Here is a 24203-nt window from a genome sequence, read left to right on the forward strand (position 1 = left end):
TAAAATATATGGAAAAACCATGATATTAAATAGAGTAGTATGAGGAGTGATATTAGAGACCAGATAGATTGTTCATGGAATTGGGGTGGGGAGGCACAATATCAGGTCATCTGAGTACTTTCTGTTCACAACTATTGTATTTAGATGATTGGATCATTTTTTAAGTAACTAGGTTGTCACTTGGAACTTGTGGTGGTAGCTAAAATTATGGATTTTTAATGCAGTCAAAGCAGTAGACCCCACCATGTATATGGACTCTGTCTTTTCCTTGGTTAACTGTACAAAATTCCTGAAAGTGCTTTAGATAGTAGATATTTGTGAAGGGAGAGATATTTGTGAAGGTAGTACTCCTTTTGACAACTTTAGTTCTTTTTCTCTAGAAACTGAATATTATCTTGGAGTATACATATTCCACCTTTTCTTTTTATTCTTTGTTTACTTCTTTCTTCCTCTTCACTCTTTCATTTTTTATCTTTTTTCCTACCTCAAACTTCTGAACTCTCATATTCCAAAGTGATGGATTATTAAGGGTTGTTGAGGTCTATATTAAAGGGTTTAATCAGATGTGATAAAGTTTTGTGGAATAAAAATATTCAACTTTCCCACTAGCCCTGTCTTAAGCTCTGGTTCCTGTTGCTGTGTGTGTGTGTGTGTGTGTGTGTGTGTGTGTGTGTGTGTGTGTGTGTGTGTGTGTGATACTGGAAATTTCACTAAATAAATTTATCGAATGTTAAGCAATTAATATATGCCTTCTTTTTTCTGTGCTTCATTTTTACAGCTGATGGCAAACGTTTGGCTTCTGTTGGAATAGATGATAGTCATACTATTGTGTTATGGGACTGGAAAAAAGGAGAGAAACTCTCAATTACGAGGTAGGGAAAAGACACTAAAATCACTGTCAACATCAATGAAAAAGTGAAATAGCTTTAGACTTAAAAATATATTTAATTAGAGTTTCCTAAAGATCCCAATAGAATTTTCTTACTATAACTACACCATATTAGTGTCCATTTCAAAATCCTTTTGTATATTTGTTCCATTTTCTCTCTTGACTTTCAACTTTTTCCATATTCTGTCTTTCAAGGATTTATCACTTGATTGGTATGGGTACTGTCCACCCCAATGCAGATTGCAACCCCTCTGTTCATTTTAACACACATTTAATAAGAATTTGTATCTAAGCCATTGAGCTAGGTAGCTGAGCCTATAAAGACATAAAGGAAACCAACCCTGACCTAAGGAGTATATATTTTCTTGGAGAGGAAGATGGAATATAACCTTTGCAAAGGTATGTAATCTTAGGAAAAAAATATAACAGAATTGAAGGAAGGCTTCATAGAGGAAGTGATGCCTGAACTGACCTTGAAGATAAGAATTCATAATAGTAGATTTGAGAAGGGAGTGCATCCGAAGCATAGAGGAATGACTTGTGAAAAATGGCTTATGAGAAAGATCATTGGGGTAGAGAATAGGTTTGATTAGAACATAGATTGCATGAAAGAAATAATGTAAAATAAAATTAGAGAGGTAGGCTAATAGGATTGTACATTTAGGGGTGGAAGAGACTTTAGAAGTTATCTAATCAAGCACTTCCATTTTATAGGAGACTAAGTCCTAGAGAGGTTAAGTAACTTTTCTAAGGTTACAAGGGTAGTAGGTAGAACTAGTATTTAAACCAAGATCCTTTGACTCCAAATCTATTCTATTTCTTAGTATATAATGTTGCTTTCCAAAGGTGGAATCAGACTATGAGCTCTGGACCTTGATCAAATCTCTCACCTTCCCTTGTGTAGCTCTACCTAAGAGAGGACTATGGAAGTCTTTCTTTGTTTCTTTTTTTTTTTAACCCTTACGTTCTGTCTTGGAGTCAATACCCTGTATTGCCCAGGGTCACACAGCTGAGAAATGTCTGAGGCCATATTTGAACCTAGGACCTCCCATCTCTAGGCCTGGCTCTCAATCCACTGAGCCACCCAGCTGCCCCCTGGACTATGGAAGTCTTTAACTGTTTGAGCAGTTTTTCTTTTTTTTTTAATTTTTTAATTTTTTAAAAATATTTTATTTGATCATTTCCAAGCATTATGAGCAGTTTTTCTTTTATTTAGAGTCAAAAGGGAGCCATTAAAGCCTTTTTTTTTTAAGAGAATTCCAAGAACCTTAGAGTAGGAAGGAACCCCAGGAACAATCCAGTTAAACCTGTGTTTAATTGAATAAGAATTCCCTTTCTGCTAAATGTCCAAGTTGATCGATCATCCTTTGGTTGGGGAAAAAAATCTCTAGTGAGGAGGAACAGAGTGCACTATGGGAGCTTCTTCCACTTTTGAATAGTATTTGTTAGAAAGCCCAAATGTTTCTCTTTACAGCTTCTACCTATCATTCTTTGTCCTGCTATCTGGGATCAGCAAGAATACCTACTTTTTCTCTTTCATGTAAAAGCACTTCAAATACTTGAAAGCAATTAACCCCCCGCCCAAAAAAAAAGATCACCAACATCTCCTCTTGAAACTATAAATCCAAAGTTCTTTCAACTCTTTCTCATATAATATTAACTTGAGGACCTTTATCATCATAGTTATCTACTCTGTACTTTCTCCCGTTTTTACTAAAATTTTAGTCTGACCAGTCAGCATATAGTGCTGTCTTGCATAGTCCCACAAACTAAATAAACTGATTAAATACCTTCTCTGGGTAGGTGACTTTGAGTGTACCCACAGACATGCAAAAATGAATCATTCCATACTTTCAGTCAACTTACATTGTTGACATTTCCTATTTTGATTACTGTCTCACAGTTTACTTATACTGTGACTATTACTTATATCCCTAAGGCCTCTTTAGATGAACTGTTGTCTAGCCATATCTGCCCCTCTTATTCTTGTAAAGGTAATTTTTTAAACCAAAGGTAAAATATTTGTCCCTATTTCACCTTATATTGAATTCTAAGATCAACATCCTAGATTTTCAAGCTCTTTCTGGATTTTGACTATCATCCAGTGCTTCCATAATCTCCATAATTTTCAAGTTATCTGAAAATTTAATATGTGTATCTTTATGTAATTAAAAATATTCAATTACAGAACCAAATTGTTCCCTATGGAACATCCCTGATATACTCCTTCCAACTTGAAGTTAATAACCAAATAAAAGATAAAGAAGATCACTGGAAGTAAAATGGATAATGCCAATAACATAAAATTAAAAGGGTTAGCTTAAACAAAAGCAATGAAGCCAAAATGAGAAGAAAAACAAAAACTGGAAAGGAAAGTTATATCAAGTTTCTTTGATAAAGCCCTCATTTCTCAAATATGTAGACAACTTGGCAAAATTTATAAACATTAAAAATATTCTCCAACTGATAAATGGTCACAATGATAGTTTTCAGAAGAAGAAATCAGAATCATCTCTATAGTCATATAAAAAAATGCTCTAAATCACTGGATTAGAGAAATCTAAATTAAAACAATTCTGAGATACATTTTACCCCTATCAAATTGGCTGATATCACAGAAGAGGAAAATGACAAATGCTAGAGGGAATTTGGAGAAATAGAGATATTAATATATAATTTATAGAGTTGTGAACTGGTCCAGTAATTTTAAAGAACAATTTTGAACTATAACCAAAAGTTTATAAAAACTGTGCATACGCTTTGATCCATAAATACCACTACTGTGTTCATATCAAAAAAAGATTTTTTTAAAGGGAAGGAAAAGGACTTATATGTATTTATATCCTCTTTTTGTAGTGACAAAATATTGGAAATTCAGGGGATGCCCATAAATTGGGAAATAATTTGGATGGAATACTACAGTGCTATAAAAGATTAGTGAAAAGAATGATTTCAGAAAAAACTTGGGAAGACCTATATGAACTAGAAGTGAAGTGAGCAGAACCAAAAGATCATTATACACAGTAAATTGCAGTGCCTATTAACAGCGAAAGATTTAACTATTGTGATCAAAACAGTGATCCAAGACAATTTCAAAGGATCCATAATGAAAAATGCTGTACCCCTCCAGAGAGAAAACTGATGAACTCTTGAGTACAAATTGAAGCATAACTTTTTCAGCCTCTTCATTTTTCTTTTGAAACATGGCTAATATGGAAGTGTTTTGCATGACTTCAATATGTAATCAATATTATATTGCTTGTCTTCTCAAGGGGTGAGGGTGGGAGATGAAAGCAAGGGAGAAAATTTTGATCTCCAAAAAAAAATTTTTTTTAAACCCTTACCTTCCATCTTGGAGTCAATACTGTGTATTGGCTCCAAGGCAGAAGAGTGGTAAGGGCTAGGCAATGGGGGTCAAGTGACTTGCCCAGGGTCACACAGCTGGGAAGTGTCTGAGGCCAGATTTGAACCTAGGACCTCCTGTCTCTAGGCTTGGCTCTCAATCCACTGAGCTATCCAGCTGCCCCCTCCAAAAATTTTTAAATAAATGTTCAAAAATGTTTAATGTACTTCAAAAATATTTAATAAAATTTTAAAATTGGCATAGAAAATATTGAAAATACAATTGAATATAATTCAATAAATATAACAATTCAATAAAATTGAAAAATTAGTAAGTACTCTTGGATCTGGTAATTCTACCACTTCTGAATACATTTAAGTTACCACGGAGAAAGACTGTCAAATGTTTTTCTAAAACATAGAAAAATTATATCTATAGTACTCCTCTAATCTAGTAATCCTAGTATAGTAACTGTCAAAAAAAGGAAATAAAGTTACTCTGGCATGAATAATTCTTGATGGATTCATGTGGTAATTTGTGATCATGGCTTGCTTTTCTGAATATTCCCTGACTATCCCTTCAATATCATATTTTAGAATTTTTCTAGGAATCCAAGTGATCTCCAAAGTCATTAAGTTTTGAAAAAAAATTACTCATTTTAGAGGGTCTTATTGAGTTCTTCATTTATTCTCTTTATTTTTTCATCCTCTGAACCAGATATTGAACTATAAACTGCAATTACTTTAATGATCTTTTTTCAAATACTTTTCACAAACACTGCAATACAAAGATAACCGAGAAATTATGTTGCCTTTGGATGCCTGAAAAATCCAACTTTTCATGAGTTCTTTTATCTCCCTATTAGAGGAGAATTTGTGAGTCAATTTTGCTTCAGTTTCCCTTTGTTTTATGCTTTCATTTACATCAAGAATGTCCAGAGTGATATGATTATTTCAGTTAGTATTGCATCCATTAACTGATCTTTAGACAAAGATTACATATGCATTTCCAGTACCAACAGTTACCATAATGATTATCGATGATTTAAAAACCATTACTTAATTCTAAATATATGGATTAAAAATAATTATATTAAATAGTTATGTTGCTTTATTTGGTTCCTAAATTTATTTATTAATGCCTAATATACATTTATTACATATACAATTATATACAACTTATGTTATATACCAGTGATGGCAAACCTTTTAGAGATGGAGTGCCAGGGCCCCGCCCTCACTCCAGAGACTGAGTACTGTTCCCCCACCCTTACCCCACATGGGGGTAGTGCTCTCATTGGGCTGGGTGGAGGGGTGATTTAAGTGAGGAATGTCCTCAGCTGGTGTAGAGAGGGGGAGAGTAATGGCCTGAGTGCTCTGTTACCCTCCTCTGCTGCCTGTCTGCCATCCACCTTATCCCTTCTGTGCTTCTGGGCAGAGGGATGGGGAATGTGAAAAAGTGTCATCAGGCTCAGTGAAGAAGGGGAAGGAAGTAGCTCCACCCAAGACCCTCTGCCTTTTTAATAACAAAATCTGGGTTAGGTTTAGAGGAGAAGGGCAGCTGCATGTACACATTGTGTGTGCCATCTTTGGTATATACATACTATAGTTACAAAACAAGTTTAGTGGGTTGTATTTAATTTTAAATATTAAATTTTTAATAAAACACTTGGAAAAAAGCTTTTAGGAAAACTTTCTGTTATGTGGCTAAAAATTCAAATTCCTTCACCTTTTGGCTCTCATTGTCTAACTCCAAATTCCCTTTATAGAGATATCTTGATACTATTTCTTTCATATATCCTCCTATGTGTCACCTGTTGAAATTCTTCCTTCAGTACCAGTCTAGGTAATAACTCTTTCCTGACTCGCTCAATTGAATGTGATTATTCCTTTCTCAAAATTTCCTATAACACTTTTTCTAAATTTATTACCTCATCACATTCTTTCACACTTAGTTGGTTTCCTCATCTGTAAGAGAAAAATGAGATAATGTGAAGAATTTTTCAAATCTTTTTATTTTTAATCCCTTACCTTCCATCTTGGAATCAATACCGTTTATTAGTTCCACGGCAGAAGAGTGATATGGGCTAGGCATTGGGGGTCTTGCCCAGGGTCACACAGCTGGGAAATGTCTGAAGACAGATTTGAACTTATGACCTCCCATCTATAGACCTGGCTCTCAATCCACTGAGCCACTCAGCTGCCCCCAGAATTGTGCAAATCTTAAAGGAGTATATAAACACTGGCTATTATCAATGTTTTTATTTGATGCCATATAACATTTATACTTTATTGAATCTATTGAACGTTACCTATATGTTTTTATTGGATTTTAGTTAATGTTTATTGAATTCTTAGAGCAGATATTTGTCCCAAAAGTTACTAAATATTTTGGGTTTGTTTCAGAGGAAATAAAGATAAAATTTTTGTTGTGAAGATGAACCCATATATGCCTGACAAACTGATTACTGCTGGTATTAAACACATGAAATTTTGGAGGAGAGCAGGTAAAGAAAGACTTTTTTTCTTTAGAAAGGTTATTAATTTGTTGATTGTTTCTATATTGTAAAAACTGGTTTTAAAATCTTTTACTGGTATTTTCAACTTTTCACTGTATGTGAAACATTACATATTTGTATAACTTAATAGTTAATCATTACCATACAATATAATAGAATATTATTGGAATTAATATTTATATATAACTTTAAGCCATATATTAATGACTTACTGATAGATATAGTAAGGAATTCAGTGACACTGTTAATGATTATGCAACAATTCCATACTGCAGCTCTGAGTTCATAGTACTCTTTTTTTTTTTGTCATTTGCAACTTTTGTATAAAATGCTCTCATATTTTAAGTAATCTTATCTTTTTTTTAACAAATAGCAAGTCCTAGAATGAGCAGTGAGTAAAATCAAATAAATCTAGTACTCAATCATAAAGTATTAAAATTGTTAATACAGTAAACATTAAAGAAAAACCTTTCCCTCTTTTTATTTCAATCTAAATTACTTCTGTGCCTACTAATTGAATTTTAACACGTACGAATGGCTCCCTCGCCTATTTATTTTTTTTCTGCACATAACATTACCTCTCTCATTTCCATAACTTTGTAGAGGAGGTCTTCTCATGCTTGAAATGTTTTTTCTACTCTCCTCCACCTTTTGAAATCCCTAGTTCACTTCAAGACTCAACTTAAGTGCCTTCTTCTTTAAAAAGTCTCTTTAAATTCCTCTATATGTCAATTGCCCTCCCAATTACTATGTCTTTTTATGCATGTTCTGTATTAATTGATTGAATAAAAATAGGAAAAGAGAGGGTCACTGAGTTGAACATAAAATTAAAAGACAAAATAAAAATCTAGAAATTTAAAGGAGAAATTAAAAACCTTAAATATAAAAATGCTATCAAATTCAGAATTTTGGGAAATCAACACGATTTTTAAACCTTTGGCCAAACTATTTAAGAAACCTCAATTTGATTTATTCAGCAATCTAGTAAAACAAAAGTAAGTGACAGATCAGATAAGAAAACAAAATCCTGTAATTGTTTTCTTAGAAAAACAGACCTAAAAACAAAGACATACCCAGAATAAAAATAAGAAGCTAGAATTTACCTTGCTTTAGGTGAATTTTTAAAAGTAGTAGTTGCAATCATGCTATTCAGACAAAACAAAAACAAAAATTCACATTCTTGAGTCAATTATATCATGTTAAAGGAAACCATAGGCAACAAACCAGTATTAGTATTAAATGTATATACTCTAAATACATAACATTTAAATTTTTTAAGTTATCATTTTTTCAATTATCAAGCATTCAATTTTTCCTCCTTCCTGCCATATTACAAAAATCTAGCCAAGCAAAATAAATTCCCACTTTGAGCACATCGAAAAATACCCTTCTAAGTCTGAATCTTTAGTCAGTTATCTTTCTTTTATGGGTTGGGCAGTGTGTGTAGTGGAATCTTGGGGAGGCTCGTACCCCAAGAAATCACTCTAATGAGCAGACAGGAGACTTGATAAGATACTTGCAGAGAAAAGCTGCTTCATTTGGAGAAAATGGTGAACAGCTGGGAGGAAGAGAGAAGGGAAGGAAAAAGGATTCTGCCCACATAAGTGGCTTGCTTAGGGCAAAAATGGCCTCTCTTCTTCTAGGTACAATCATAGACTTTTATAATAATCCTGATACAAGATTCTCTTCCTTTCTTCTTTTCAGTCCCACAGAATGGGGAGCTGTGATATTTATAGTCTTGAGCATGTGGTTTTCAACATTGTGTACTCCTAAAGACCCCCATGATCAAGAAAAACCTGTGACCATCATGGGATTCCCAAGCTGGGACAATAAGACTTTTGAAACTAACTGTACTTTCCCTACTTCTGCTTATCTTATAGTTGGGCTTTCTTTCCAGGGAATAGATAGACTTTATTCAAGTTCCTTGAAAATAGGTCAGGAAAATTAAAAGTTTTTTCAGGGGGCCAGTTTTAGTCTAAGGAATAGTAATACCAAAGGGTCTTTAACATTGGGGTTACAACAAGCCAAATACTACTCTGAGAATTGCACACTGAATCTCATCCCACACAGGTAGAATTCTTCTTTTTCATTTCTCTGTGATGATCATTCAAATGATCAGAGATAGGTCCTTCAGATTTTTTTTGTATAGTTGTTAGAGTATAAATTGTTTTTCTGGTTGTTCTCATTTTACTCATCTATTCACATAAATCTTTCCTTGTCTTTTTGAAATTTTTCCTCATTTCTTGCTGCCCAGTTGTATTCCTTTAAATTAATATACCAGTTTGTTCAGCCATTCCCAACTAATAATGTACAATTTTTGTCATCACAAAAGAGCTTCTTTGAATACTTTATGTCTAAAAAACTCTTTTCTTTTTGGCATTTTAATATTTTCCATAGCAACTAAATTCATAATGGAAATATTAACCAAATTACAAGAACACATAGATTGTAAAGATAGTAAGAGACTTTGATGTTCCTCCCTCAGATTTAGAGAAATCTAAATGAAAGATGTTAAAAGGGAAAAATTATACAATTGAATAAATTGCTAGAGAAACTAAAGCTAAAATGTTTTCCAGATATCACTACTAAGGAATATATTTTTCAGAACACATATTACTTTTACAAAAATTAGCCATGTTTTAGGGCACAGAGATATACCAAGACAAAAATATATAAAGACAGAAATAGTAAACTCATCCTTTACAAAGAGTAAAATAAACAGCAGTCCATTCAGGTAATACAAACAAAAGATACAGACTCAAATAGAAACTTAATAATGAAGTTCTAAATAATTAATGGATCAAAGAACAAATCAAAAAAACAATAATATGAAAGACAATGATAACATACTCAAATTTGATGCATGGAAAGCAGCCCTAGGGGAAATAAAAGTATAGATTAACATAGATTTAAATTTTATATTCATAAAAATAATAGGATTTATAGACTGAATATGCATTTTTAAAAATTAGAAATTCAACACTAAACCTAAAATAAGTACAAAGTAGGTCAAACATAAAGTGACAGATAAGTTGAAAACCAAAATGACTATAGAAATTATAAGTAGAATTAAATTTATTATTTTAAACAGAGTAACAAAATTATTAACACTTCAGTTAGCTTGGTTAAAAATAAGAAAGAATATCAAATCATTGAAATAGCAAATGAACAAGGTAAAATCACAATCCAAAGCAGAAGAATTAAAGAAAATTATTAGGACCTACTATGCAAAGTTATATGTTAACAAAAAAAAGAACATGAAATAGAAAATTTCCTTCAAAAATATGAACTACTCATACCAAGACCAAAGATCTTACAAAATCTTAGAGATCTTACAAAATCCAAAATGATAAAAGAAATAGAACTATCTGTGAAGGAACTACCAAAGGGAGAAATGGATGGAAGCAGCTGGTTCTGATGGATTTAGGTGAATTCTCTGAAACTTTTAAAAAACACTTAATATTAATACTACAAAAAAATTGAGATAGTAGTCTACCGAATTCTTTTATGAAACAAGTATAACACTAATACCTAAATCAGAATATTAGAGCAAAGAAGCAGAGCTATAGACCCATATCATTAGTGAGTATTGATTTAAATTCGAATAAAACAGACTGTAGCAATCCATCTAAGAAATCATTTGTTATAATCAATCTATATTTATCATGAAGGCAAGAATGGATCAATATTAGGAAAATAAGGAACAAAATTGCTTTTAAAAAAAACATTAAAAACCATTAAAAACATTAAAAAAGGGAAATCACAATAAAGTGTCATATAATAAAGTAATATTATTATAAAATTATAAGTATAATAAAGTATTTTATGCCAAACCTCAAGATATAGGCATATGAGGATCTTTTTTAAATATAAAAAGTATCTTATGAAATAACAAAAAAAAGGATAGATTTATCCTTTTCACAATTAGAGAGAGAGAGAGAGAGAGAGACTGAGAGACCTTTGCCAGACAAGGGATAAAGAGATTATCACAGATAAAATGAACAATTCTGACTACTTATAGCAGATATATTTTTGAGTTAATAAAATCAATTTTATAAATAGACATGAAACACTAAACTGGAAAAAATCTTTTCAGTAAATTTCTATAATAAAAATCAGATAATGAAGATATATATATATATATACACACACATATATACACATACACAGACCCACACATATATACACAGATTTGTGTATGCATATTTGGAGTTGATATAAATATGTAAGAACAAAAGCCATTCCCTAATTCATAAAGGATAAAGTTAAAAAGAAATAGAATTCAGTAGGATATGAAGAGGCAATTTTCAGAAGAAATCAATTGATCACTAAGTTCTTAGTGTCTATAATGTACTAGGCACCATGCTATGCATTGGCATACAAGAACAAAGAGTAAACAGTCCTTCCTCACAAGGAGCTTACATTCTGATAGAGAAGGTAACAGGCACATATAAAAATATAACATGTATATAAAACAATCATATATAGATGTACAAAAGTAATTAAATACAAGTAATTTGGGAGGCTGAGCATTAATAGTTGTGGAATTTAGACAAACATTCATGCAAAAGATAGTACTTGAGATATATATTAGATGACAGGAGAACCTCTGTGAAGCAGAAGTAAGAAGAGAAAGTGTTCCAGACCAATGCAAAGGCACAGAGGTGGAAATTAGGGAATCATTTAAGGAAGAGATATGGCCAGTTGGACTATATAGAGTGCCAGTAGAAAAGTAATGTCCAGTGACTTTAGAAAGATAGATTGGGTCTAATTGTAATCCTTTCATATTTTATCCTGTAAATCGTTGGAAGTCACTGGAGTCAGTTGTTTAAAGGAATCATATTTTCATATTTGTGCTTAAGGAAGAATTTGGCAGCAATATGTGTGTACTGGAGTAGTGAGAAGTTTGAGGCAGAGAGAGCACTTAGCAGAGACTAACAAGAATCCAAAAGAAAAATTATGAAGGCTTGAACAGAGAGAAAGAATCAGATATAAGATGTAGAGGGGAAACAAGATTTGGCAACTGGATATTTAGAACAGTAGAATCGTGGCAAAAATTATAAACACTGACAAAATCTAGTTCAGAAGAGGAGAATCTTATGAGGGAAAGATAATAACTTTTCATTATATATATATATCCAGTTAAAATGTCTCAAGAACATCTATTTAGTAATATCTAATAAAAAATTGTGACATGGAACTAAAGTTCAATGGAGAGATTGGAACTTAATATAGATACCAGAGAATCATACAAAAAAAATATTCAAGAAACTAATAATAAGACATACGATGAGTCTTATATCTATCAGGTTGATAAACAGGACAAAAAAAGAAAATGACAGATCTTGGAAGGATTATGGGATGACAGGCATGCTAGTAATGCACTACTAGTGGACCTCTAAATTGATATAACCATTTTGGACAGCAGTTTGTAACTGCCCATATCACTAAACTGTACATACCTTTTGATCCAGTAATTCCATTAGTGCTCATAAACTTTAAAGAGATCAAAAGACAGACCCCATCTGTACAAAACTAGAGCCACACTTTTTGTTGTAGCAAAGAAACTGGGAACAAAATGGATGCCTGTTACTTGGAGAAGAGTGAACAAATTATAGTATGGGAATGGAATAGAATGGGAGAAATTATTTTCAAAACAATAACATACCACATTTCCCAGTACGCTTCAAATGGGTAAACAACCTAGTTATCAAAGATCATATTGTGAATAAATTAGGAAAGGGAAGGAAGTCTCTTTCAAAACTACAGATAGAGGAATAATTCTTGACCAAACAAAGGAAATTTTCGTATGTTCTTTGTAGTAAAAACTTGGAAATAAAGTAGAGACTCATCAATTAGAAGACTATTGAACAAATTATGGCATTTGAAAGGATCAAATAGAATGGAATAAATTAATTTCAGATCAATTACACACTACAAATATTATACAAAATGAGTTCCAAATGGATACAAGCCAAAGAAATAAAGGACCCTATTATAAACAAAGTAGAGATGGGAAGGAGCGCTTTCATAACTCTAAATGGAAGGATTGACCAAATAAATTATAGAAATGATTTTGTTATGCTCAAAAAGTTATGAAAGGGTCAGATTCAGAGAAACCTGGGAAGACTTATATGAACTAAGGCAGAATGAAGAAGGCTGAACAAGGAGAACAGTTTATACAATGACTACAGTAATTTAAAGGCAAACAACTGTTAAATATTTTAAAACTTTGATCAATGATCAATCAATCACAATTTCAGAATACTAATTATGACACATACTTCCCACTTCCTGGCAAAGAAGCAATATGCTTGAGGTACAGAATGAGTCATAAATTTTAAGACATGGCAATTGAATAAGTTTATTTTTCTTGACTAGTTACATTCTTTTTGAGAATGGGTGAATGGATGCATAAGTGATACAAAAGAAAAGAAAAAGAAAAGAGCATCCATGAAACATTTCAAAATAGACAAAAGAAAGCAAAATGAATTTTAGCTGGGAACACTAATAAGCAGGATAGTTTTGGCCATTTTCTTTTCAGTTTAATATATAAGACTTTTAAGCAACAGTGAAGTTTTAGAAGACAAATATTTTCTTGAGAGAAGGGGAAAGGGGGAAAATAAAGAAACCAATGCCTGCACTGTGAAGTCTGTGGGGTTTTTGGTGACCTAGCATCCATCCTTATATTCCTTATGCAGAGTTTGCCTGCATATCCTAGGTCCTGGAATCTGGCATTATACATAACTAACATTGTTTCCTCATAAAACCTTTCAGATTTGTTTTGCCTAGGAAGGAAACATCATTTGATGGGATTTTTTACATTTACAATTTTATTTCAGCAAAATTTTAGGTATTAGGGAAATAAAACATATTTCTTATAAAATTATGCTACACATTTATTTGTATTGATGATTTTTTACTTGGATAGGCATTTTTATGATTAACTTTCAGACTTTACTAAATTACTATTTATAGGTAAATAGATTTAGAAGTGCCTGGGATAATTTGATTTCTTCAAAATGAGTTATTGATTTTTTTCCTTAATAGTTCATTGTTAGCATTTTCTTTCAAAATCATTGCTCTTTCATGCCAACATTTTTATTTGCAATCCTTGGTTTTAAAGGAGCTTATAAAACTACTATGGGTTCTTTTGGGTTTTATTCATTTTATTAGTACCATAATCCTGGAAAATAACCATTGACTCATTCCAACTCTTAATATGCAGACTAAAAATATCACTCTAAATACCTGAATAGAGATTAAATTCATCTAAGAAGTGATTTAGCAGGGATGTTAAATTCATAGATTTACAGCTACATTATTAGTGAAAAGTGGATTTGGAATTTGTAGAACCCTTTTTGTCCCCAGATTGCATTCTAACTGTGTGACAGTGGGCAAGTCACTTCATTATTCTACCATTTCTATCCTCTGTAAAATGGTTATAATACTTGTATTACCTACCTCATAGGGGTAAAGCATTTTGTAAAGCATTAAATGAAATTAAAATGTTATTCCTAGCGTCTTTGGTTTTTTTGGGTAGAGAGAATGAAATTGTGGTTATTTATAATTTATATATTTTAAAGTGGTACTTTAATAATATAATTTTGCATTTTATAATAGGAGGAGGATTGATTGGGAGAAAAGGCTACATAGGTCCCTTGGGGAAAGGTGACACAATGATGTGTGCAGTGTATGGCTGGACTGAAGAGATGGCATTTTCTGGAACTTCAACAGGAGATGTGTGCATCTGGAAAGACATTTTTCTCATAAAAACTGTCAAAGCACATGATGGACCAGTATTCAGTATGCATGCTCTAGAAAAGGTAAGTAAATTGTTCTTTAGAAGATATATAATTTGAACTTCCTGATAATGTATAGCAAGTGATTCTATAAATAAATGAGCAATTCCTTTGTTCTGGCATTGCCACTCAGTACTAGTAACTAACTTAGAAGCTAGAGGGTTAGCCAAAAATATGTGGATTGTTGGCAACTTGGCCTGCCTTACTTCTCTCTGTTCTTCATGTTTTTGTGCACAATAAGAAATTAGGTAATTATAGAAAAGGATTTTATGATGTTATAAGTTAGTACTGACACTTAAATGCTCATTCTCATTGATAAAGCCCATTTAGAAGAGAGGTCATCATTACCCTTGGTGGCTAGGGTAAAAGGATAGGGGGTATAAATATTTCTCTCTCTCATTCTGTCTCTCTCTCTCTCTCCCTCTCTCTCTCTATATATATATATTTTGTAAACATATTATGTGTCATATATAATACATATATTTAAAATGCCATTATAAATACCTCTGCTATAATATTTTGAATCATTTGCCAGTAACCTTATTTCTATTTATATGATCACTTTTTTCACTCTGATATACCTCACCTCCATGTTATTATCCTACATTCCTTATCTACCTCATTATTGAACTTCTCGAAAGAAAACTTTCTACTTGACCAAGTTATAAAATTTCCAAATTGGAGAGGACCTCAGAGATATATATCTTTGATTAGGAATCTATTTTATAAAAATCCTAAAAAGTAGTTAGTATTTCCTCAGAGGCTTTTGCTGAGAAGAAGCCATCTTCTTGGGAGTGAATTATTTTAGCTTTGAATGCCTGTAATTTTAGGGGTGGGTCTTTCCTTGTTTTGAGTCAAAATCTGTGTCTCTGCAACTTCCAGTGCTCCCACTTCTGCCTTCTGTTACCAAGTAAATCAGATCTGGTCCATCTTCCACATGATCACTCTTTCAATATTTGAAGAACTACTATTCCCTAGTCCTCCCAAGTCTTCTCTTTTCATGGTCTTTACCATCTTGATTATACTCATCTGGATATTCTCCCTCTTACTAGTATTTTCTTTTAAGTAAGGCTTCCAGCATTAAACATTGTATTTCCACTATGGTCTGATCAGGGCCAAGGACATCTCTTTCTTCCATACACTAACTTCTCAATATAACATTAGCTTTCTTGGCTGCCAGATTATAGTGTTGATAAAATATTTAGCTTCCTGTTCACTAAAACTAAAATCTTTTTCAAACTTCATTCTAGTCATGACTACCCTTATTATATTTCTGATGATGATTTTTCAAACTCATTTGTGACATTTATCTCTATCAGATTTCACTTTCCTTTCATCATGTCTATTATTTAGTCTGTCATTCTAGTTTGTCAGAATCCTTTTAAATTATTACTCAGTTATCCAATATCTTAGCTCTATCCCTCTCAGCTTTAAATCATTTGCAAATTTGATGGATATCATTTCTGCCTTGAAGTGATGGGAGCCAAGGACAGATGCTATGTATACTCCACTAGAGATCTTCCAAAATGATATGTGTGTATGTATTCATTCTAATTTCCTACACATACACACTGTATTAATGACAGCATTAGTAACCTAGCAGGCATCCAGAGGGGGATAACTAAGGGAATAAGGGGTTTTGAATATGATGAATTAGGATCACTTAAAAGAACTGAGGATGTTTGGCCTAGATGGGAAACATGCATATTTTCTGTCTTTGAGTGTTTGAGTGATTGTCATGGGGAAGAAGAAGTGGATTTGTTCTGTTTGGCTATAGAAGGCAGAACTTGGAACAATGGGCAGAAGGTGGAGAGGGACATGCTTGGACTTAAAGCAGAGAACAGCTTGTTGACAATTAGAGCTTTTGAAGTGTGAAGTGCAATGAGTTGCCTTCAGAAGGCATATTCCTATCAGCTTCAGGTTATCAAGTGGAGTCCAGATGCTTGCTTGTCAAAATCAAAAATCCGAATCCTCTTCAAACTCTCATATTCTGTATAATCCATATGCTAATTTAGGGGTACAGATTATAACCTTTCTAGATTCACTTTTATTTAGAATTAAAAAATTAAGAAGAACTTCCGGGTAATTATGGCTGCAATCTAGACACCACACGCTTCCTCTCCCCGGCACTGAACGAAATAGACTACATCAAAGGAGCATAAAAATCACCTTTGGAGGAACAGAAGGACTCCCCAATACCCCACAGAGGCGAAGGTACATGGGGTTTGAACATTTCCACACTATAATAAGAAGGAGGGAAAGCTTCCACAGAAACGTGAACTGAGCCGCCCTTCCCTCCCCCCCGTTACCAAACCAGAGTGAGCTACCGGAGTGCTCACTGGGACAGCGAGTGAGTGGGGCACTTCTCTGTCTGGGGGGGAACTCCAGGGTCCTTGGGATCTGGGGACTGCCAGGAAAAAAAACGGGAGAATCCTGCGCCGAGCAAAGGTGGCCCAGGGAACTGTACTCGGGGAGGTTGTGCTGAACATCTGGGCAGAGCTAAACACCAGAGGTGGACCACGCACTGATTATCTGGGCGGAACTGAACACCTGGGCAGTGTGGCTGTGATCAGAGGCCCAGCGCTCTAAGAAACCTCGGAGGCTGGGAAGAACTAGTCTGAGGCAACCTAAATTCACAGAAAACCCGCCCATATCACCCAGACCCCAGACCAAAAAGGAAAGGGGAATAAAACCACCAAAGGGATGGCTCACATGGCCCAAAATCAAACCTCCAGGAAGAAAGGGAAAAAGGTGACTATTGAAAACTTTTATGGTGGAAGTACCCAAGGAAAAGAGGAGAATGAGGATGAAATCCAAAAAAAATCAGAACATGCCTCCCAAAATGGAAACTATCAACAAGCTCTGGAATATCTCAAACTGGAGCTTACCCAAAAGATGGAAACGTAGAAAGAAAAATGGGAGAAAGAGATCAGCAGTCTGACAGATAAGACTGCTCAATTGGAAAAAGAGCTGGAAGCATCCAATAGAAGGGCAGACAAAGCTGAAAAGCAAAACCAGTTGCTAATGACCAGAATTAAGCAACTCGAAGAAAGTGAGATCATAAAACAGCAAGAATCAATAAAGCAAAGCCAAAAAATTAATGAATTAGAAGAAGACATAAAATATCTCACTGAAAAGGTCACCGACTTGGAAAACAGAGGAAGAAGAGACAACCTCCGAATTATCGGTCTCCCAGAAAAACCAGAGATAAACAATAAACTCAATGTTATTCTACAGGTGATTATAAAAGAAAATTGCCCACATGTTCTGGAGCAAGGGGGCAAAATAGAAATAGAAAGGGTTCATGGAACACCCTCTATACTAAATCCCCAAAAGACAACCCCCCAGAATGTAATTGCCAAATTCAAGAGCTTCCAAGAAAAGGAGAAAATCCTACAAGAAGCCAAGAAGAGGAGCTTCAGATATAGGGGAGCTCCCATAAGGATCACACAGGACTTAGCGGCTAACACACTAAGAGATCACAAAGCATGGAACATGATATTTAGAAAGGCAAGAGAGCTGGGTCTCCAACCAAGAATCAACTACCCAGCAAAACTGACTATATACTTCCAGGGGAAAGTATGGGCATTCAACAAAATAGAAGATTTCCAAGCATTTGTTAAGAAAAGACCAGAACTTAGTGGAAAATTTGATATCCAATCACAGAAAGCAAGAGAAATATGAAAAGGTAAATATGAAAGAAAGGGAAAAGGAGATAAATCTTATCTTTTTCTTTAAGTCAAACTCTCTTCTATAAGGACTACATTTACATCAAATTATATATATATATATTAATATGTGGGGAAAATGTTTTGTGTAACTCTCAAAATTGTATGCATCATAAGAGTAGTTAGAAGAAACATGCATAGGGAAAGATTGGGGCATTAAGAAGATTTGGGGAAAGTGGGGGCAAAGAAAGTAAAAGGGAGGGGGGAGTGTCGATAACACTAAGATTTACTTCAAGAAATAGGGGGGGACTTAATAGAATAATCTTTCCCATATAAAGATACACATGGGAAGGGGAGGGGAATAACTCTCATGAGAAGGAGAGGAAGAGAGCATGAAGTGGAATTACTTAAACCTTACTCTCAGTGAAATCAAATGTGAGAGGGAAGAACATCTAGATCCAGTGGGATCCTGAATTTTATCTTATCCAATAGGGCAAGAAAGAAAGGAAAATTAAGGAGGGGGAGGGGGGAGGAAGTATAAAAAGGGAGAGGAGAGGGGGAGGGGAAGGGAGCATAAAAAGGGAGGGGCTAGAAAGGGAAGCATCTCAAGGGAGGGGACTAGGGGGACTGACCTAAAGTAAATCACTGGTTCAAAAGGAGAAAGCTAAAGAAGAAAGGTCAGAACTAGGGGAAGATATCAAAATGCCAGTGAATCCACAAATGACAATCATAACTTTGAATATGAATGGGATGAACTCACCCATAAAACGTAGACAAATAGCAGATTGGATTAGAACCCCAAACCCTACCATTTGTTGTCTTCAAGAAACACATATGAGGCGGGTTGACACTCACAAGGTTAGAATTAAAGGTTGGAGTAAGACCATTTGGGCCTCAACTGATAGAAAGAAGGCAGGAGTTGTAATCATGATATCTGACAAAGCCAAAGCAAAAATAGTCCTGATCAAAAGGGATAGGGAAGGTAAATATATTCTGTTAAAAGGGAGTATAGACAATGAGGAAATATCACTAATCAACATGTATGCACCAAATGGAATAGCATCCAAATTTTTAATAGAGAAACTAGGAGAATTGAAGGAGGAAATAGACAGTAAAACCATATTAGTGGGAGACTTGAACCAACCACTATCAAATTTAGATAAATCAAACCAAAAAATAAACAAGAAATAGGTAAAAGAGGTGAATGAAATCTTAGAAAAATTAGAGTTAATAGACATATGGAGAAAAATAAATAGGGACAAAAAGGAATACACCTTCTTTTCAGCACCACATGGCACATTCACAAAAGTAGATCATACACTACGTCACAGAAACATGGCACTCAAATGCAGAAAAGCAGAAATAATAACTGCAGCCATTTCAGATCACAAGGCAATAAAAATATTGATCGGTAAGGGTACATGGAGAGCCAAATCAAAAATTAATTGGAAATTAAATAATATGGTACTCCAAAATCGGTTAGAGAAGAAATCATAGAAACAATAATTTTGTTGAGGAAAACGACAACGGCAAGACATCCTTTCAAACCTTATGGGATGCAGCCAAGGCGGTACTTAGAGGAAAATTCATATCCCTGAGTCCTTATATTAACAAATTAGGGAGGACAGAGATCAAGGAATTGGAAATGCAAATCAAAAAACTTGAGAACAAACAAATTAAAAACCCCCAGAAGAAAACCAAACTAGAGATCCTAAAAATTAAGAGAGAAATTAATAAAATCAAAAGTGACAGAACTATTAAGCTAATAAACAAGACTAGAAGCTGGTACTTTGAAAAACCAGACAAAATAGACAAAGTACTTGTCAATCTAATTAAAAAAAGGAAAGAAGAAAGGCAAATTAACAGCATCAAGGATGAAAAGGGGGATCTCACCTCCAATGAAGAGGAAATTAAGGCAATCATTAAAAACTACTTTGCCCAACTATATGGCAATAAATATACCAACCTCGGTGATATGGATGAATATTTACAAAAATATAAATTGCCTTGACTAACAGAAGAAGAAATAGATTTCTTAAATAATCCCCTATCAGAAAAAGAAATCCAACAGGCCATCAAAAAACTTCCTAAGAAAAAAAACCCAGGGCCTGACGGATTCACCAGTGAATTCTATCAAACATTCAAAGAAGAGCTAACCCCAATACTATACAAACTATTTGACATAATAAGCAAAGAGGGAGTTCTACCAAACTCCTTTTATGACACAAACATGGTACTAATTCCAAAGCCAGGCAGGCCAAAAACAGAGAAAGAAAATTATAGACCAATCTCCCTAATGAATATAGATGCAAAAATCTTAAATAGGATTCTAGCAAAAAGACTCCAGCAAGTGGTCAGAAGGGTCATCCACCATGATCAAGTAGGATTTATACCAGGGATGCAGGGCTGGTTCAATATTAGGAAAACTATCCACATAATTGACCACATCAACAAGCAAACCAACAAGAACCACATGATTATCTCAACAGATGCAGAAAAAGTCTTTGATAAAATACAACACCCAATCCTACTAAAAACACTAGAAGCACAGGAATAGAAGGGTCATTCCTAAAAATAATAAACAGTATATATCTAAAACCATCAACTAATATCATCTGCAATGGGGATAAACTAAATCCATTCCCATTAAGATCAGGAGTGAAACAAGGATGCCCATTATCACCTCTATTATTTGACATTGTATTAGAAACACTAGCAGTAGCAATGAGAGAAGAAAAAGAAATTGAAGGCATTAAAATAGGCAAGGAGGAGACCAAATTATCGCTCTTTGCAGATGACATGATGGTCTACTTAAAGAATCCTAGAGATTCAACCAAAAAGCTAATCAAAATAATCAACAACTTTAGCAAAGTTGCAGGATACAAAATAAACCCACATAAGTCATCAGCATTTCTATATAATTCCAACACAGCTCAGCAGCAAGAACTAGAAAGAGAAATCCCATGCAAAATTACCTTAGACAAAATAAAATACTTAGGAATCTATCTCCCAAGACAAACACAGGAACTATATGAACACAACTACAAAACACTTTCCACACAACTAAAACTAGACTTGAACAATTGGAAGAACATTAACTGCTCATGGGTAGGATGAGGCAATATAATAAAAATGACCATCCTACCCAAACTCATCTATCTATTTAGTGCTATACCCATGGAACTTCCAAAACAATTTTTTACTGATTTAGAAAAAAACATAACAAAGTTCATTTGAAAGAACAAAAGATCAAGGATATCCAGGGAAATAATGAAAAAAAATATAAAGGAAGGGGGCCTTGCAGTCCCAGATCTCAGACTATATTATAAAGCAGCAGTCACCAAAACAATCTGGTACTGGCTAAGAGACAGAAAGGAGGATCAGTGGAATATACTGGGGGCAAGTCACCTCAGCAAGATAGTATATGATAAACCCAAAGATGCCAGCTTTTGGGACAAAAATCCACTATTTCATAAAAACTGCTGGGAAAATTGGAGGACAGTGTGGGAAAGATTAGGTTTAGATCAACACCTCACACCCTACACCAAGATAAATTCAAAATGGGTTAATGACTTAAACATAAAGAAGGAAACTATAAGAAAATTAGGCGAACACAGAATAGCATACATGTCAGACCTTTGGGAAGGGAAAGACTTCAAAACCAAGCAAGAATTAGAAAGAGTGACAAAATGCAAAATAAATAATCTGGAATATATCAAATCAAAAAGGTTTTGTACAAACAAAACTAATGTAACCAAAATCAGAAGGGTAGCAACAAATTGGGAAACAATCTTCATAAAGACCTCTGACAAAGGTTTAATTACTCAAATTTACAAAGAACTTAATTGTAGAAAAAATCAAGCCATTCTTTAATTGATAAATGGGCAAGGGACATGAACAGGCAGTTCTCAGCGAAAGAAATCAAAACTATTAATAACCACATGAAAAAGTGCTCTACATCTCTTATAATCAGAGAGATTCAAATCAAAACAACTCTGAGGTATCACCTCACACCTAGCAGATTGGCTAACATGACAGCAAAGGAAAGTAATGAATGCTGGAGGGGATGTGGCAAAGTTGGGACATTAATGCATTGCTGGTGGAGTTGTGAATTGATCCAGCCATTCTGGAGGGCAATTTGGAACTATTCCCAAAGGTGATAAAAGACTGTCTGCCCTTTGATCCAGCTATAGCACTGCTGGGTTTGTACCCCAAAGAGATAATAAGGAAAAAGACTTGTACAAGAATATTCATAGCTGCACTCTTTGTGGTGGCCAAAAATTGGAAAACGAGGGGATGCCCATCAATTGGGGAATGGCTGAACAAATTGTGGTATATGTTGGTGATGGAATAGTATTGTGCTAAAAGGAATAATAAAGTAGTGGAATTCCATGGAGACTGGAACAACCTCTGGGAAGTGATGCAGAGGGAAAGGAGCAGAACCAGGAAAACACTGTACACAGAGACTGATACATTGTGGTACAATTGAAGGTGATGGACTTCTCCATTAGTGGCAATGCAATGTCCCTGAACAATCTGCAGGGATCTAAAAAATACTATCCACAAGCAGAGGATAAACTGTGGGAGTAAAAACACTGATGAAAAGCAACTGCTTGACTACAGGGATTGAGGGGATATGACTGAGGAGAGACTCTAAATGAATACTCTAATGCAAATACCAACAACAGGGAAATGGGTTTGAGTCAAGAACACATGTGATAACCAGTAGAATCGTGCATTGGCTATGGGAGAGGGAAAGGTGGTGGGAGGGGGGGCAGGGAGGAAAAGAAAATGATCTTTGTTTCCAGTGAATAATGTTTGGAAATGACCAAATAAAATAATGTTTAAAATTAAAAAACAAAACAAAAATAAAAAATAAAAAAAATTAAGAAATATTACTACAGGAAATTTTCAAATAAAAATTTTTCTTAATGGTTTATTTTCCTGATATTACTGAGATTATGTTGTTATGATAAGTTATATAGTAAAATACTGCTATCTGAAAACTGCTCTTGAAGATGAGTCCACTATCAGATTAGTATTGTATATAAAAAGCAGCTAAGTAATTAAAATAAATAAAATGGCTTGTAGCTTTTTCTTTCAGCTTGTAATAGTGGGAGAGACAGAGAAGCTTTAAAATGCTAGGACCATGAAAGCAGTTGCTGTTGGGGACTGATTTTTAGGTAGCACCTTCCTTCTTCCTCCACTATTATGGACAAGTTTAATGGAGTCTTGATTGACTAGAAGGTGAGTCAACCCCTCCCAACTTAATTCTTTGATTTTGAAATCCTCCCTCCTATTACAAAACTTAGTGATAGTCTTCTGTAAACTAAAATGGCTAATTTATTTCTTGGAAAAGAAAGATCGGGAGAGAGAGGAGTAGAGGGAAGAGATGGGAGGGCCCTTATAACTTTTCCCTATCAATTGTTGAAGGCTTTGGTCACAAAGTCTCTTCAGAGAAATGGTTTGACTTGGAAAGTGAGTTTAAATCAGCAGTTGTCTTCAATGGGCAAGAGCTTCTTCACCTCAGCCAGGTAGAATTGGTATTAGATAAGCAACTCTCCTTCCTAGCTCTTGTCAGAGTCTTTGGTTAAGAGACCAGACTCAGAGACCAGAAACTGGCCAAGAGTTTTAGCTTTTTGAATTTTTCATGGAATTCTCAATTGTCTTTTCCCCCGCCGGCTTCCCAAATGTTCCATCTGCCTCTCCTGGGTCCATCTTCTTTAAATCTCATATTTTCCTAAGCTTTTGGCCATTTCTCTTGACTACAAGCTTTAGTTTCTCTTATGATAATTTGGGTTTTTTAAATATTAATTTAAGAAGTTTTTATCAACAAAAATATACATTCTCTCTCATCTCCACACACATACTTTTTAAGAGAGAAAAATAAAGCCTTTGTACAAAAATGTATAGTGAAACAGAACAAATTTTCCATTGCTCCTGCCAAAAAAAAGGTCTCAGTCTGCCTTCTAAAACCATTACC

General features: G+C 34.2%; 1 protein-coding gene across 11 annotated transcripts in view; it reads left to right on the forward strand.

Moving 5' to 3' along the window:
- The window catches only part of EML5 (EMAP like 5), a 235727-nt gene that overhangs the window by 102831 nt on the left and 108693 nt on the right, over positions 1 to 24203 (forward strand). For all 11 annotated transcript variants that reach the window (XR_008914938.1, XR_008914937.1, XR_008914939.1 and 8 more), the window contains 3 exons: positions 779 to 872; positions 6638 to 6738; positions 14374 to 14576. Coding sequence is in view for 6 of the 11 variants with exons in the window: in XM_007472659.3 (XP_007472721.2) it covers positions 779 to 872; positions 6638 to 6738; positions 14374 to 14576 (398 nt within the window). In the remaining 5 variants the exon portion in view is untranslated. The remainder of the gene's footprint in view (positions 1 to 778; positions 873 to 6637; positions 6739 to 14373; positions 14577 to 24203) is intronic.

Source organism: Monodelphis domestica, chromosome 1, assembly GCF_027887165.1.
Source record: "Monodelphis domestica isolate mMonDom1 chromosome 1, mMonDom1.pri, whole genome shotgun sequence".
Taxonomy (NCBI): Eukaryota; Metazoa; Chordata; class Mammalia; order Didelphimorphia; family Didelphidae; genus Monodelphis; species Monodelphis domestica.